At 40.9% G+C, this 16,905-nt stretch overlaps 1 protein-coding gene across 10 annotated transcripts in view; it reads right to left on the bottom strand.

Annotated features, from left to right (window-relative positions):
* Positions 1-16,905, bottom strand: part of TACC2 (transforming acidic coiled-coil containing protein 2) — an 89,515-nt gene that overhangs the window by 11,936 nt on the left and 60,674 nt on the right. For 2 of the 10 annotated variants that reach the window (XM_064717538.1, XM_064717546.1), the window contains 8 exons: positions 15,989-16,024; positions 14,459-14,519; positions 13,188-13,395; positions 9,371-9,432; positions 8,440-8,555; positions 7,513-7,684; positions 7,251-7,391; positions 376-519 (listed from right to left, as the gene is read on the bottom strand). In XM_064717538.1, the coding sequence (XP_064573608.1) occupies positions 376-519; positions 7,251-7,391; positions 7,513-7,684; positions 8,440-8,555; positions 9,371-9,432; positions 13,188-13,395; positions 14,459-14,519; positions 15,989-16,024 (940 nt within the window). Of the gene's footprint in view, positions 1-375; positions 520-6,258; positions 6,340-7,250; positions 7,392-7,512; positions 7,685-8,439; positions 8,556-9,370; positions 9,433-13,187; positions 13,396-14,458; positions 14,520-15,988; positions 16,025-16,905 lie in introns of all 10 variants that reach the window. The other 8 variants (XM_064717547.1, XM_064717539.1, XM_064717540.1 and 5 more) reach the window with 8 other exon arrangements.

Genomic DNA, 16,905 nt, shown 5'->3' on the forward strand with positions numbered 1-16,905 from the left:
AAGGGAATAAACCCCCCTGGATTATATCCATTTTTTCATTGCCATTGCTAGCCACACTAATATGATACATAGCTTTGTAAAATACATCATTTTATTCCTATTTCAAGCAGCATATATTTTTATATAATTATATAGCAATGTCAAGATGCACAGTGCATCTTGACTGAGGTTTAAAACCATAAAGATTTGTGTTTACATCATAACTGCTTTTCACATCTGTAAAACAAGTAAAACTTGCAGTGTGGCACCTTTTGCTTTAGTGTGGCTGAGGATGGCTCCAAGAACAGAACAAGTGATCACATTTGGGAGAAAACAGGCAAGAAGGGAACAGCAAAGGGGCAGGTTTCTCCTTTCCCAGGTTGTGCAGACAGTTACCTCTGCCCTGGCCAGCCGTAGTGCAGAGTCCAGGTCCTGCTGGGGGTAGAGCAGAGCCGTGGTGCTTTCTGCATCTGAGGCGCCGATGCGGGAGTACAGAGCGCTTTTGGAGATGGAAACATCTGCTGGGATAGCAGGTTCTCTCTGTGGGTTTGTTTGTTTAAAAACAAAGAAATAAACCATTAAATAGGTGTTTAGCTCATGGGTTTTCTGGGTGTGGTGCTAGGACTTCTAGTCTAAATTACAACACAAACAAGGAGCTCTGAATTCAGCAATCATAAAATATACATTGAAGATCCATAAGAAGCACCATGAGAGTCATATTACCTTTACAGAGAGAAAATAAAGGCAGCACTTTGTTATCAATATTTTAAAGTCTTATCTTAGAAAATGTACTGCTTTCCACCACAATATCCACAAGAAATGCACGTCAGCAGGAAGAATCAGATTTGAAGGCAGAAAGCTTGTTAAGGGGAATTCTGCTTCCATAAAAATAAATCAAGAAACCAGAAGCAAGAGGACAGCTCACTTTCTTAGGTCTGGCCTGTCAATACATGGCATCTATCATAAAGAATACCACAGAAAAAGTGTGACTATGCAGGTGGCACTGCTGCCCCACTGGTGTCCAGCATGCGATTAGTCAGTTAAATGAGGCTTTTTTTGCAGCTGTCAATTTTGCTCATGTCAGCAGCAGAGATTAAATAAGGGAGAGCAGCATGTGAAATGAGGAGAGCAAAGAACAGGAATGTGACACTGAGATGCAGGAGAAGTCTCACAAACAACTCTTGATGCAAACAACCCAAGGTACAGCACATGAAAACTGAGGAGATTCCAAAGGAGAGTCCGCAGAACCCAGAATGGTTTGGGATGGAAGAGACCTTAAATCCCCCCCAGTGCCACCCCTGCCATGGCAGGGACACCTCCCACTGTCCCAGGTGCTCCAGGCTCCATCCAGCCTGGCCTTGGGCACTGCCAGGGATCCAGGGGCAGCCACAGCTGCTCTGGGCACTGCCAAGCCCCCACCACAAGGGCTGGACCATGAGTGGGGAGGAAAGTCAGGTTGATCACTGCCTTCTTCCATCCACTGATGGAAATGGATATTCAAATCCTGTTTTCCTTGCTGCTGAAAAAGGGATAATGTGTTTTCCCAGTTTACCTGTTAACTTTGTGCATAAAACAATGTATTCTGTTCATTCAAGTTCACTAATGCTGTAGCTAAGTCTTTAGGCTTTATCTGCAATAATTAAGAGTAGGAATGTAGAGTACTTCAATCATTTTTTACATAAAAGAGAAAATAATTATTTTCTTGTATTTTTTTGTAAAAGAGGGTGGTGTGGTTTTGTTTAAGTTGTTTTGTTTATCCTTTTTTAAAAGAAAATAGCAGAATCACGCTCCAGTGACTGAAGCACAGGGATGTGAAAGGAGTAGATAATGTCTGGATCAAGGTTCAGTCCTCATTAATTTCAACATCACATATTCTTGTCTCAACACTGGTAAAGGAAACTTTGCCAGATGCTATTCCATAAAACATTCACCTCCTCACAGTTCTTCTCACACTGCCCAGCATCACAGAAAGCATCCAAACCCACTGCTAATTTTGTTGTGAGTTCTTGTATCACACCTGACTGAAGAAGCTGTATTAAAAATTGTACACAATGCACCCAGGACCAGATGTTCTGGATATCACATCTGTAAAGAACATGAAGAAACACTAACAACATTAAAAGACTAGGCAAGAAAATGTAATTAGAACAAGAATAACCTAAACAGTACTTACAGAACACCTCACTGTATCTTCATTTACAGGAGACCCTCACTAATTTACTGGTATTTTTTGTTTTTACACCTAGGAGTCAATTGACTCTTCTGGGATTTATGGAGCAGGCTATCCCTTCTCTGTTTTTGCTACATTTAACATGAACATCTAAAATAATGATCAATTCCAGCAGAATTAGGAGGCGCAAGTTCAAACTCGGTGGATTTTCTGAGGAAAAAATCCATTCCAAGATCTGTCAAAACTGCACAGCCTGTGGTCTGAAAGTATCTCCAAATGTAAAACAACTGCATAGGACAAAAATCCATCTGGCACACAAGCTCAGACACCTCTGTAAATGCATAAATAAAAAAAAAAAGGTTCTTTACTCCCTCCTTAATCACAAAGTAGGAATAACTGAGAGATAAAAGAGAGCCATTAGATCATCAAAGCTGTCCTCCAAAGAAAGGCCACCCCTCAGATCGATCTGTTGAACTGCATCTGTCACATTTCAAAAGCCTCCCGCAGCTTAATTTGCTGGATCTCATAAAGAGATTGCTGGAAAATATTCATTGTGCCAAGAAGAAACACAAACGTTTTTCAAGCTCATATAAAAACATGTCAAAGTAACTGCTGGGAGGATGACAATTTTTAAAGAAAAAGATGTTTAGAGCATTTAATATATACTTATAGGTATTTTTATGTAGTGCACAACAGATCATTAATACAGTTATGTTTTCTCTAGCTCTCTTTGCATTTGATGAAAATGTACAAACCAATAGCAATAATGACATGCAGAACAGCTTGAAATTTCAAAAAAACGACCATAAAAACTCTTGGAATTTAAGCACTGAGCAGAGATGCTTGTAGCAGTGGTCCAAGCAGTGTTGCTCTAACTCTGGGAACACCCTGCACAAGTCACAGCTGGGCTCTCTGGCAGGAGTAACCAGTAAAAGTCATCATGGTTTTACTTCAAAAGCCAATTTTACACAGCTCCTAACTGATGAATAACTCAGTAACTGTTATTTGCTGCCTGCAAAATATTCCTGCCCTGAGAAAATAACAGCACCTGACCAACAGGATGATGGTGTTACCCAAAATAACCCAATAATAATGCTTTAACACCTAATTGCTGAGAAGGTAAGCAGTTAATTGGGGTAATAATCATCACAGGGATTTGTAAGTCACTAAACCTTGCACAGAAAGATTAGTCTTCAGGGGAATTACTACAAAATGTAGGTCACTGCAATCTTAGTGTAAATATTTGAGAGCTCAACACGCTTCTCTTCCCAGCACCTTTCACAGAAACCAGATATCTGACCAGAAGGGAAAGAAATGCACATCCATTAACCAGCTGCAGCTATCTCACTTCCAGGAGGTCAGAGAGGGAGAAAACAGAGAAATGGAAGGAAAATGAAAAGTAGTTTTTATCCCAGCAGTTAGAGGAATGTGTGTTTAGCCCTGCTGGAAATGAGGCTGTCCTTTCCAAACCCCTGAAATGCTGCCTGGGTGTGCATGGAATGATGGATTCTTCTGATAGATGTGTGAGCAGACAGGTCAAGGCAGGCAAAGTGAGACCTACTTGTGCTTGCAAATACATGGAAAAGCAAGGAAAACCCAAGCAGAAGTTTTCTGCCCGTAAAGTTTTGCTAAAATCAATGGCATTGCTGTTTGTAGGAAATAATTCTCCTCCTGCCATGAGAGGCCCACAGAGCTGTAATGCACTAATTCCATTTTTGCCCATGCCTTTACTTTCAGTTTTTATTTTCCTTGGATCCTATCTCAGCACCCACAGGTGCTGGACACAAAAAATTACCTCACAACATCCAAATGGAGACTGTTCAACAGAAAATAGCTCATTTACCTCAACACTGGAAGGCAGAAATACTTGGCAATGTAAAAGTAGGTGACTGGGCCTGCTGTTGTTTAAGTCTGTGACAAGAAATTTGGGAGTGGCCAAATAACTCCCCTCACCCTGAGAACAACAATCTGCACATCCTTATTCTCACTCCTAGTGCTAGCACAAAGTGCTTATATTTAATCTTCATTTTAGGTGATCTAATCATAACAAGTGCTTCTGTCTTTATTTATCATCCTATTCTTGTTACCCACTCAGTCATCATTTAGCAAATGTTAAATGTAATTATATAGCATTCAGAAAATAACAGAGGCCAGCCATCCAGAAGGGAATTCTGCCAGCAGCATCCAAATTTAAGTCACTGCAGTCATCTGCTGGTTTCTGTTCTGCTTAATCCAGGCCATCAGTCACTGCAGGTCACAAGGGGTGTCATCACAGGCTAATTTAACACTGAAATAGCAAAGCCATGCAAGGACAAAAGTCCTTCCCAGCCTAACATGACACCCATGGTGTTGGCCTACGAGCATTGCTGTGCCTGGACCAACATGGGGCACTGTCATCATCAATAAGTGCTGCCAGTTCTCTGTCAGAGCGGGGAGTTCTGCCTGTTTTTCTCTCCTCACCTCTGCTTATCCTTTTGTTATCTCTGTTACACACATTAGTGACGTTTTCTAAAAAGTCACATGAAATCCGTTCCATATTTCTAAGGAGTTCAAAACTTGTTCCAACAAAACAAGGTGCTGTGATGATGCTGAACAGCATCTTTAAAATGTACCCCCATATTCTGTAAAAATTCTGCAGCTCTCAATCTCCCATAGGTAACTCACAAGTACTCACAAACACACAAATGCATTCTCTTCAGTCTAAAAGAGTACAATTTGTGAGTTTCTGAACAGCTGGCTGGTTGCAAAAATGCAGATTTTAAACAGAAGAACATCTATGCAATATTATGTGTTTCATCTCAGGTGTTTCCTGATGCTGGAGGTCTTGAATCCTTCATCCTAGAGCAAAGTGTTGGGAGGTCAAGGAATTTGAGAGAGAATAAGGAGGCAGAGAGGATCTAGAGAAGATCTCACCTCATTCTCTTTCAACACCTGACACTCAGGACAGCAGAGCAAGGGGACACAGTCACACAAAGGAAAATTATTTTTGTTTTTCCTCCTTTGCTCTATATGTTCCTCATTACAGGTTTCAGCTTGGTTAGTCCTTCTAATGAAGACAACAGCATGTTTTTCCAAATTAAATAAAAGATTATAACCACATACTCTAAAATACTCTTAAATCCGTGAGGAATGTGTTTACCTTAGTAAATATATGTGCACAGCAGAAACAAAGTGACTTATGGGCTTTAAGGTGTGTGAAATAAATCAAATATGATCCTTGTTTTTCCAGAGGAGTACAGGTAACCTTTAAAAAATCTTTACTTTTATGATGTAGCTGCACCAAGAAATTCTACCCTGAAACCAGCCCAAATGCTGTTGTGGTGCAATGAACTCCAGACAATTTAGGATTGGGCAAAGACTTTGGGCTGACCTATTAATGGACAGTACAAGAGGAAGGTTACTGGAGAAGGGCATGTCAGAAGCACATTCTCCTCATTTGGCATGAGAAGTCTCACTGCAGCAGGACACTGCCATCCCATCCAGCTGATACCCTTTCCCAAGAAAGCCACCAACATTTATGGAATGACTTTTTTGCCTTTCCAAACACAGTGAGTTCCATGTGCAATCCTACAGAAGAGCAAAGCATCACTGTGAGGCACAACTAACCAGCAGGACCTGCAAGTAGCATTGAAAAAAAGTAAGATTTAGATCTTTATGAATAAAGACACATTGTGATGGAAGGCTTTTCTTCCTTGGGAGCTCTGTAGCCCTTCCAACCCTGCTGCAGTCCCTTTCTTCAGATGCCTGAGGGCAAGGTTGACTGATTTCTTCCCTTCCAAACATTGAGGGTCAAAGGTGTCTGACTTCAAGATGAAAATACTATCAGAAGACAGAATGTCCTTACGGCCAAGCCAGCCTTGGTACTCTTCACCATCAAACAATTCAGGACAAATCTTGCTTCAGAGAAATGACAACCACTACCTGGACCGCAGAATCCATCTCCTGCTGCAGGAACGCTGCTGCTTCTTGCCTGTTGTTAATTGGGGTGTGAGTGGGGTGGCAGCATTTCTGTGTCAGCTCTGCTGCCAGCATGCTCCTGGTGCCCCCCAGGACAAGCAGCACTCGGGCTGTGCACACTCACACACACAGGGCAGGCACAAAGCAGGTACCTTGGAGCGCAGGGAGGACAGGGCAATCTGCCTGGCTAACTTCAGAGCTTCTATCCTCATGGCAGCAAACTCTAGCTCCTCCTGTCACAGGGTTTGGTGGGGCAGTCCCCCACAGGGAAAAAAATGTGGTAAGAACATGGTAAGAAAAGTCTGACACACTCAAAAATGGGTTGTTAAATTTTAACGTGTAACTCAGACAATTCCTGGGTGACAAACACCCCAAATTCCTCTCATGGTGAGGACTGTGATGCAAAACTCCAGGGCTTGGTTAGTTTTGAGGTAGCTGTGCAGAAAAATAATTTGTATTAGGTAATCAGTATGAACAATACTTCATGTAAAAGAAATGTTTTTTGAAGCTAAAGCTGTTTTATCACAGACTCTTCTTTTTTTCATTTCCATTTTATGTGAATTTATGCCACACGTCAATCTTAGTTCAACTTTTGTTTTTTAAAATTTCACTGTAAATATTCCAAAAAATATGTCCTGACATACAGAACTGCTCTGCAGATCCATTTGCTTTTCCTAGAAGAAACCATGCCAAATTCTGCATTAGAGAAATTACAAGAAAAACAAAGCCTGATTTTCATTTCAGCAGAATTAGGTCCTGAATCTCAAAAAATGAATCTATACATAGAGACTTACTAAGGCCAGGTGACAAGACAACTCTCCACACATCAAGTCCTGTGCTCAAGCTTAAAATAATTTGCTTTGAAAAGACTTCTGGAAAATACATACATTAGAGGTACATAGGATAGGTGTTGATGAAATTTAAGGTTATGTGTTATATGAATTACATGAGTTAAATGAAAATATCTTTGTTCCTCATGTCTTTGAAAGGGGAGAGTTACTTTGGAAAGAATTAAATAATTATTTTAATTCTTTTCCACATGCCATCCAAACCTTCCTCGACCCCTTTTAGATGAGGCAAAGCACTCCTTTGCCTGTGTATGGACAAACAGAAACAAAAGGACATTTATATTTCTGCTACAAACCTGAAGTTTCTGAGCAAATACTGGGGGGTTCTTTTCTGCCAGGTCAGGATCTAGATATTCAGGCTGATCACATAATGAGGCTTTCTTAGATATCCTATTGAGAAGAGCATCAGCAGAGACAAAGGAGTCTTCAGGAGAAGCCTTAAAGGTAAAGATGAGGCTGAATAAGCAACAGAGACTTTGCCCGAGTTGTTCGGGCCAAAAGCAAAATGCAGAATTTCTGGAGGAAGAGATTCCCCAACCATTATCATACAGGACTCACAATTTCAATGGCCTCTGGAGTTGTTCCCAGGGTCATGGGCTCCAGGTCCTTCTGCTTGGCCTTGTCAGGGGACTGTAAATGTGCCTCCTGGCTGGCAGCGAGGACTCGGGACGCTGGGTGTGGGATTTTCATGCCAGAGGACTGCTGGGCTTCGGGGTCTTCAAAACTCGACCTGGAAAATGATTGTGCACATGTTTTCAGCTTCACAATTCTGCTTCTGGTAGCAGCTGGGCAAGTCCTCTTCATCACTTTCATGTGTATGTGTATATATAAAAATATATTTATACACACATTGTTTCAACTCAAATTTACATCATTATATATCTCGTAACACTTTGAAATATCCTTTCAAAACAATGCACTGGAGACATCAAAATAAAACCAGTTCTATCAGAAAGGTCACATTTCTTCAGTATTTCTCACTTGCCTTTTTACCCCTTTCTCACTGTGACCTACCTCTCTTCCAAAACACAACTTTTACTCACAAGAACAGATGTCCTTGACAAGCAAAATTATTGGAAGTAAACACAATTCCCACATCCTGGTCTTATGAACAAGAGCCCTTGTTCAGAAAATGTATCCAGGGAAAACCAAGTGAAAAACTGCAATTAACAGATTTCTAGAATAACGTGAAAATTACCTCAGTATCTTAAGAAAAAGCTTTAAGTAGGAGGTCACCACTCAGTAAAACAGTTGCCACTGTGATTACTTAGTTAGAATGTGAAGGAGAAATCCATGTCCTTATTCCACCATGAAACTTGTGTCTCTTTGCCCTCTGTTCTCTATCATATGTGTACACAGATGGGGATCTATTTTTAAACAAATAGCTTGGCAGCACAGAGGCAGAGAGAGGAAGAAGTTCCTGTGTGTGTGCTCTGAGGGGAACCCGGCCCCCTGGCAGGCTCTGCACTGCTCACTGTGACCTACCCTGAGCAGGGAGTTGTGGAGTCAGACAATCTGATGGGAGGTGATTTCACTGGGCTCTCCTGCTGGGCATCAAACATTAGGTACAAGGACTGCTTCTTCTGGGTGCTGTCATCCTGCTGGCCACGGGGAAAGAGAAACTCATTAAGCAATTCAACCATTCTCCATTAAAGATAATTCAGGTCACTGAAGCCTTTAGTGAGCAAATGAGTTGACAGAAAACTAATAATACAGGGTTGTAATGCTGATACTGAGATGGATGCTCCCAGGAAGGAACCATTAAAGGACAAAACCTAAATGGCTCACTCTTTGTAGTGGCTCTTCTTCCCCCAGTTTGGGGTTAATCAGATTTCTGGTTCTGTCAGGCAAGAGGCACCCCCTGGCTGAGGGTGTTACTAAAACATCCACTGAATATTCTCATTGCTTTAAGCATCACCTGAGTGATTTTCCTAATGTCCCCAGTGGATATCCCCTCACTGGATCCAGTCAGGCTATGAAATCCATGATTAAAAAGGTGAAAAAAGTGATAATGTACAGTGCAGCATTCCAGACCTCACACTAATTCTGTTTCTCTCCTGGTTCCCTCCAGCTTCTTCAAACTTTTACTCCTGATTTCTTAAAGAGTTCAGCAGTTTTTGTAGACAGCTCTGCACTCTGCACTGCTGGAAATACTGACTGGCTTTGAATCTCCAGAGAAAACTACCATGATGCCAGCTTAGAAATAAAAACATGAAATGGAACAAGCTTTACAGGACACAGGACAACAAAGCACAGGCAATTTACCCCAGTTATGCCAATTTCAAGGAACTGGTTTTGCAAATCTGCTGCAGGCACATTATGATTAATTTAAAGGGTGGTGGGGCTGAGGGCATTACCAGGGTAGTATATTCTGACAGGGGAATGCAAATGAATGGAAATAGAGGTGAGAACTTACAGGCACAGAGGAGCCTATTTTCTCCATATATTCTATTTCATATGAGTTGCCATATTCCAATTCTGCAACAGAAACAAAAAAAGAGGTGTTAATACATGCCATGACATGATTTTTTTTCAGAAGTAAATGAGAGCTCTTCTCATTGACAGGGGCCACTCCCACTCTGCTCAATACTTTCCAATGACATATTAAAAATAGATTATACAGAGAGAAAGTAAAAGGTGTTAATATTCACTCATTTTCAACAATGAACCTGACACATTTCAGGCAAATCAGTTTGTCAGAAAAAAAAAATCAGCTTTTTAATTTGCCCCAGGGACCAGAATATTGAGAAGGTTTCAGAGTAATTTCAGAGTACAGGCAACTTTCCCCTATCGTGTTATCTTATCACAGAAAACACATTTTTTCAATAAATGGCAATGCTGATGCCAATTTCTTTTAAACATATTTTAACAGCTGTTGAGAAAAAATAATTTCTATTTTTTCATGTTTGTCACACTCTTAATTCAGAACAACTACTGGGCTATCAGTGAAGAAAAAGGAACCTAAAATACCTGAGTGCTCATGAACCAGGAGTGAGGCACCAGCATTTTGTTTTCAGAGAAAGAGTTTAAGGCAGGAAGATTTACAAAGAACCCTAAGTCTAAAATTTAATAAAAATGCAAATCTTTACTGCTTCTCTGCTTCTAATCTCTCAGTTACACTGGGGGGAATAACCAGCATTTCTCCCCAGTCTGGGGTCACGCAGTAGTTGATATAGAAGCAGACAAATCTAACACAGGAAAAGAGATCATATCCTCCTGCACTCAAATAAAAGCAAACTTCCTACAATGACAACTTAATTTAAAATTAAATGCATAATTAATTTGTCCAAATGCTGTGCTTTGTTCTGTTTCCATGATTTAATCCAATAAACCACTTGCATAATTTGATTCCCACTCCAAATAAATCCTAAGGAAATGCACACTAGCATTTGCATTATCATAAAATCATGTGCTAAAATCCTTCTAGATTTAGGCAGCTTTTGAAAAATAGAGCTTGCATTAAGAAGATGGTAACCACCATTAAAATGTTTGATGTTTAAAAACAAACAATCCTGAAGAGAATCTCTAGCCTGATTTGTTGATGAAGAAAGTTTTAGAGGGTTAAATGTCATTTTACAACGCTTGATTTGCTTTTTTAGTAATAAAAAGCACTGCACAAGGACTGTAATTCCACAAACTACGTATTTTGTAAAACAACCACTGAAGAGGAGGAGCCACAAGCCCTCAGTACTGGTTGGGAATGTTCACAGTAAAACCTGTAAGTGAAGAGAAAGCTGTAATAGCAGGCTCCTCATGTTGAAATTCCTAGCACCACATGTTTTTAATGGTAATAAGGAGCCAGGCAAGATGGACAACCTCCTGGTGTCAGATACCAGCAGCAGCCTTTCTCATTCACTTCTTTTCCCAGTGAAAGCAAAACCCAAACTGGAAGGATGAATTCAAACCCTCTACGAGGAGCTGAACTGCAAGAGAAAGCCTGAAATCCCAGGTAAGAGCAGCAAGTGTTTAGAAACTGCCCCTCTGTATCCCATTTAGGCACAGACAGCCCAGTGAGGTGCATCAGGAGCATTTATGGAGCAGCTTTGTGCTCCAGAGAGCAGCCCTGAGTGTCCGGGCAGCCTCAGGGCCAGCAGACGTTCCGGCACTGTCCTCTGCTGGCACAGCCACAGGATCCTCCACCTGCCTGCAGCACTGCCAGCAGCCCTGCAAGCCCAATCCAAACTGACTGCTGGGACAACACACATTCAGCTTCACTGCTGACAAAAAAAAAAAAAAAAAAAAAAAAAAAAAAATCAAAAAACCAGGCAGGACACAGATGGAAATAGCCCAAGTAGAAACAAAAGGAATAACGCGGCTGGCTAAACGCAGTTTGTTTCGTCTCACTGCTCTCAGGAGTCTCCAGCACAATTCATCTCTCTCTCTCCTCTCAGACATCATCTCCCCTCCAAAATCTTAGGCTCTAGTTATCTCTGTACATTCAAAATCAGGAAAGCCCAGGATATCCCACTAAGCAAGATAATTATCTTTTATAAACACGTACAACAGACTTACTAAGTGATGTCCTCCAACTCCTCCTACAAATAGCTGCAAGATTACATCAGAATTTTCTGCTAATAATTAGAGCTTATTTCGGGTCTGTGCAACAGGAAAATGGCAGCAGCTACAGGCAGTGCCTGACACAGATAAGGGCTGGATGCCCTGGCTGGCTCAGGAGCTGGGCTGTATCTGTACAGAAGCAGTGTTAGGTTACAGGGTAACACACGGGTGTCTGGGAGAGGTAAAAATATCTACACTGAGAAACAGCCCTCAAATTACTCAGAAATTTCTCAAAGCTGCAGGAGCAAGACTGTCAAAGAGAAAAAAATTATTATTTTTAAGAGATATGAAAAGCAGAAGCATTGTTGATTATAATGAGTGTGTAATCTGAAACCTCGACTGTACCATGCAGCACACGAGACAAGACAATTACCATTTAATTAGGAGCTTTGCTCACTTTCTTCTACCCACTTTGAAAGCTAAAATGATTGTTTCAGAGTGTCTCTCACTATTCTTTTGTTCCATTTTCTTTCATATAGTTTCCATCTTCCCAGATTTAGGGGGGCTTATTTTATAAAAAGTGTTTTTTAAGTTATTTTTTAAAATTCAAATACAGGGAAGTCAATGTCTACAATTTATGATTTGATAATAAAGACAAATGAATTCATCCAGACTGAAATACTTATTTGTTTAGAATACTCAACAGATTTCAGAAAAGCCCAGGGCATACAAGCATATGCATATCAACAAAAGCACTGTGACTGTTGCTGCTTTTTGATGTCTACCACCTTGACCTAAAAATTTTTAATCAGGCATAAATTTGGACCCAGCCTAAAATGGCAGAAAGTAGATTTAATAGTTGATTGGGACAGGGACTGAAAGGCTGGGGAAAAAATGAATTCTAATCAAGAAGAAAAAGTTTAAGCCAAGTTAAACTCAAACATGCTTCCCACCCACAAAGTTGAACATCTGCCTTTGGAGCAGATGTTGCAAAGCAGAATTCCCTCTGGTAGCCCCAAGGAAGGCCACACACAAATTTTCTTAATTCTGTCCCTTCCAAATTTCACAGACCTGGAATGACAGTTCTCTAAACAGAAACTTCCAGCTTTAGCTCCCAGCTGCTCATAGGAAAGTATGGCAGGAAAAAACTTTTATAGCTGACCTAGTATGGAATTTTATCTGGAAATATGAATGGTAACTATCTTATAGAGGGGATATCCTGGACACTTTTATGCATGAAGATACTTGGAGCCCAGTATGGCTACCAGGAAGCCCAGTATGGCTACCAGTATGGATACCAGGAAGCTGGAAGAGAGATGGCATGGTATGGGTATTACTGCAATACAGAAAATTTGAGCAGAATTTTAACATGGGACCTTTCCCCATGCAGGTTAAGGCACAGGCTCAGGCAGAATCAGTAGTTCAGTGATTCTGGAGAAGCAGCAGCCCCCATTCTCCTGTCAATGAGAGAACACACTGCTCACAAAGAACAATTAATCACACAAAGGAAGCAAAAGCCTTTCTCTGAAAGAGCCCTCTCATTTCCTTTTAAGCATCTTTTCTTTCCTAAAAACTCAAGGCTGGACTGTTGGGGTTTTACATTCAGCTCCCCAGAATGGCCCAGAGAGCACAGCACCATTTTCAGGGTTCCCTAGTAAGAGTCTGCATTCAGCAGAGAATAACCCTGGCCAAAGCAAGCCCTGTCTCTCAGCAAGCCCCCCTGGCTGGAGCAGTACCCTCTGTGGGAGAGTTGAACTTGGTCTCATTGACAAAGGTGGACAGGTCAGAGGGCTGGGGGTAGTCCTGCTTGTCCGTGTTCAGGTCCACAGTCATGCAGGTCCATTTCTGCCCTGTCACAGAGGACGCCAGCTTCTCCTCATCCGTGGCGTGAACCACCGTGGAGATGACAGGAGGTGTTTCTGGAGTTGGCAGTGGAGTGGGATCCTGCAGCAAACAAGAGCCAGTTAATTCCATTATCTTTCACTAACACATGGAACAGCTCCATCTCTGAATTCCCCTGCACCACCAGAGCCATCTCTTTAATTCCATAATCTCTGCTGCAGTGTTGTATAAAATACTTAATGGAAAATACTAACTCTACCAGCAGCGAGTTTTCCCAGTATAACTCAGCTCTTTGATGATAAACACTTGCATTGCAAAGCTGCTTTGATAACAGGGAAGAAAGAAGATCCAGAGCTGCTAAAATCTGTAATGCACTTGACACAAGTGGCACACATCACCCACCACTGAAGTCCCTGACTACCAAAACTGACTTTTCAGGCTTCCCTCACAGGAGCAAACCCTTGTAGGGCCACGAGGTCATGAACCCTTTCCCCTCTCTTCACTTCTACACTGCCAAGCAGCACAAATAAAAGGGCAGGATGGAGAGCAGGAAGAGGAGCAGCAGCATGGAAGGAGCTGTGCCACATCAAAGCAGTCAGGCCTCTGTGGAAGAGCAGCTTTTGTCAACTTCTCTTCCAAGAAAACCACCTGCCAGCAGTTTACAACATGGAATCAAGCTATCCAAGCACATGCTCCTGGGAGAGCAGCCCACTTGGTTTATTTCTATTTCCCTTCCAACCCACCAATTTGATGCATTTAGTTTCTTACTTCCTAATCTAAAAATTCCACGGTGGATAGTGATAGTCTTGTTTTTCAGACAACTGAATGAAGATATTTACTCATTTCCTTGCTCCATCTTAACAGAGGGCTTTCCAAAGTACATTAGCTAATACTCTAGCTGGAATTCCCAGAGAAAATACTCTATCTACTATATATTGTATCTAGAGGACAAAAGGTTAATGCTTTATGGTAATAGCCTAATGTCCTATACTTGGGACTTATGCACATTTTTTACAAAAATCTCCTCTATTACTGAAAGTACAAGTCTACAACAAAAATATCTTCCATTATTAAACATTAAATTCCAATTAAATTAATAAAGTTTCCTTCTTTTTACCCCTTCAAGGACACAAATTACATGCATCAAAATAAGGCAGCAATTTACCTGAGAAGGAGGATCAGATAGTGGAGATCTTTTTGGTGATTTTTTCACCCTAAATGTATCACTGAAAATAAAGTTCAAACTGTTAATATGGTAACAGCAGCAAGAATCAGGTCATTTCACACTTAGCAAGAGACAGCCACAGACAATGCAACCTCTGTAAGCCCTCCTGCATTAAAATCCCATCCATTTGGAAGCAGCACCACAGAGAACCATGCCATGGGTACATAATTTTGTCATGCACTTGGAACAGGCCTCCATCCCTCCAAAGCTGAGAGCAGCAGGATTGCCATATTTTTCATGCTAGCTCCTGACACATTCGCAGAGCAGACTGCATTTCAAATTCAGCTGCAATTCAAATCCCTGCTCCACCACAGGCTCCCTCCAGGGCCCTGTGGAAATGATTCAGCTTCTGTCTGCTTCAGTTTCACATCCCAAAATTAGGTCTAACCCACACCTTCACCTGGGAGTTAAAACTGTGACAAACTTAGGCTCCAATGACCCCAAAAACCAGGAAGAAAAAACCTGGTTTGCTTTAGATGAACTATATAAAACCATCTGAGGCAGATGCTGCTCCCCAGATGCCAGAATGAGCTGTGTCATTACAAATGGACACAAAAGACCTTTTTAAAAACAAATAAAACAAGAAATATGGCAATTCTGCTTCCAGTTCCCCTGACACCTCACAGTGCAGACTGGGAGCACGGACACTGCAGCCCTCCAAAATCCCACAGGTTTCAGTCAAGCAAAATGAATGAAGAATATAAATTATGTCATGATGGTATATAATTATTAATGTTGCCTTTATTCACAATTGACTAAAAATTGGCTAAAAAATTGGCTTAAGTTTCTAGCCAGGAATAAACTATCTGTCTGTTCTCTTAATGCACATTGCTAGAGTTATTCAAAACTATTGATGCTACTAGCTACAAAAGGGAGAAAAATACTCTAGCAAACTCACTGATAAAGACTTTATGTTTGAACTGAGATGCAGTGGCAAAAATTACTGAGCCCACCAGCTCATCCCTGATCAATGATGGCAAGGCTGACACCAGAAATTCTAATGGTGGGTTTCAATGGGCAGAGGGTAAATCAATACCACATCTAGAGGGGAAAATAAATTGGGCAGCTGAATATTGGTGTGTTCAATGCCATTAATTATCCAGTTATGATGACAGAATTAATTAGGATAACTTTTTCCTTCAAGAAAGACAAGCATTTTATGCAGTATTTACAAGGAATTGATTGCACAATGTTGATCAGTGGTAGAAATAAAACTTCCATATTTTAGCTCAAGGATACAAAATTTCTATAGGTTTTAAATGAGGATCTTCTTTGATAGGCAACAGATAATGAGGCAAACAGTCACAGTCAGGCATCTTACTTAAAATAGCTTTCATATGTGCAAGTGAAATCATTAACATAAAAGCTGCATGCTGAATAATAACTGATCATGCTGCAAAATAAATAAGTAAAATTAAAAAGCCCACAAATCAAAGAGGAAATTTGAATTGTTAGCTTAGAATTACTTACAACAGAGAACATACAGACATCACATCTTCTACCATCCTAAGACAAATAAGACAAAGAAAAGAGAGACAGACAGAAGGAACTGACAAAAAAGATTAACCTACAAATACTGTTAATGTGTTAAGGCAATCTGATCATGCAGATTTTCTACCTGTATAATCTTAACCCCTACTTTTTATTTTGAAATACACAAGGAGAAAATAAAAATATTCATCAAATCCCTCAATGTTTTCTAGTTCAATGTTATACTTTTAAAATGTTTTCATCTCACAAAACACATTTTTCAAAGCTGACACCTTCAAGTTAATTCCTCTCAACACACTAACTGTCCTTGCCTGCCCTGATGGAGGCCACCTGCTTGCTTTTCAGTGCACAGTATTTGTTATTATATGAGATGCAAAACTGTTCTTGAATGGCAGCTAAGCTTAAGGAGAGGGCACAGTTATCCCAGGTTTTGTCATGTTTGCTGATGTGTTGTGACAGCACAGAAAAAGCCACTTGACCATTTCAAGCCATTTACCCAGGTCAGGATAGAAAATGACATTTCTTTAAATCTCAGCTGGTTTGGCTCTCTCCAAAACCTAACCTGGTGTTCTAACACAGCAAATTAGTTACCCCCAAAGCAGAGCCAAACCTTGCCAAACATCTTAAACTAAGAGAAGTTTTCATTTACTTATAAGCTTGGCAGCTTCTGCTCATCTCTCCTCACGTGCAATGCTCATGACAGCTGGCACCTTCCATTTCCAAACAGCCTCCAGCCATCCAAGGGCTTCCAGAGCAATGCCTGCACAAGCAATATCTCTACAAACCACTTATTTTTACTCATCACTGTGAGCTGGCTCTGGGGAGGCATCAGCTGCTCCTTGCTCAGCATCACCTGAGCAGTGTGATTGTCTCCAAGCAGCTCAGCACTCGGGGAG

This window comes from Zonotrichia leucophrys, chromosome 6, assembly GCF_028769735.1.
Source record: "Zonotrichia leucophrys gambelii isolate GWCS_2022_RI chromosome 6, RI_Zleu_2.0, whole genome shotgun sequence".
In the NCBI taxonomy this organism is placed as follows: domain Eukaryota; kingdom Metazoa; phylum Chordata; class Aves; order Passeriformes; family Passerellidae; genus Zonotrichia; species Zonotrichia leucophrys.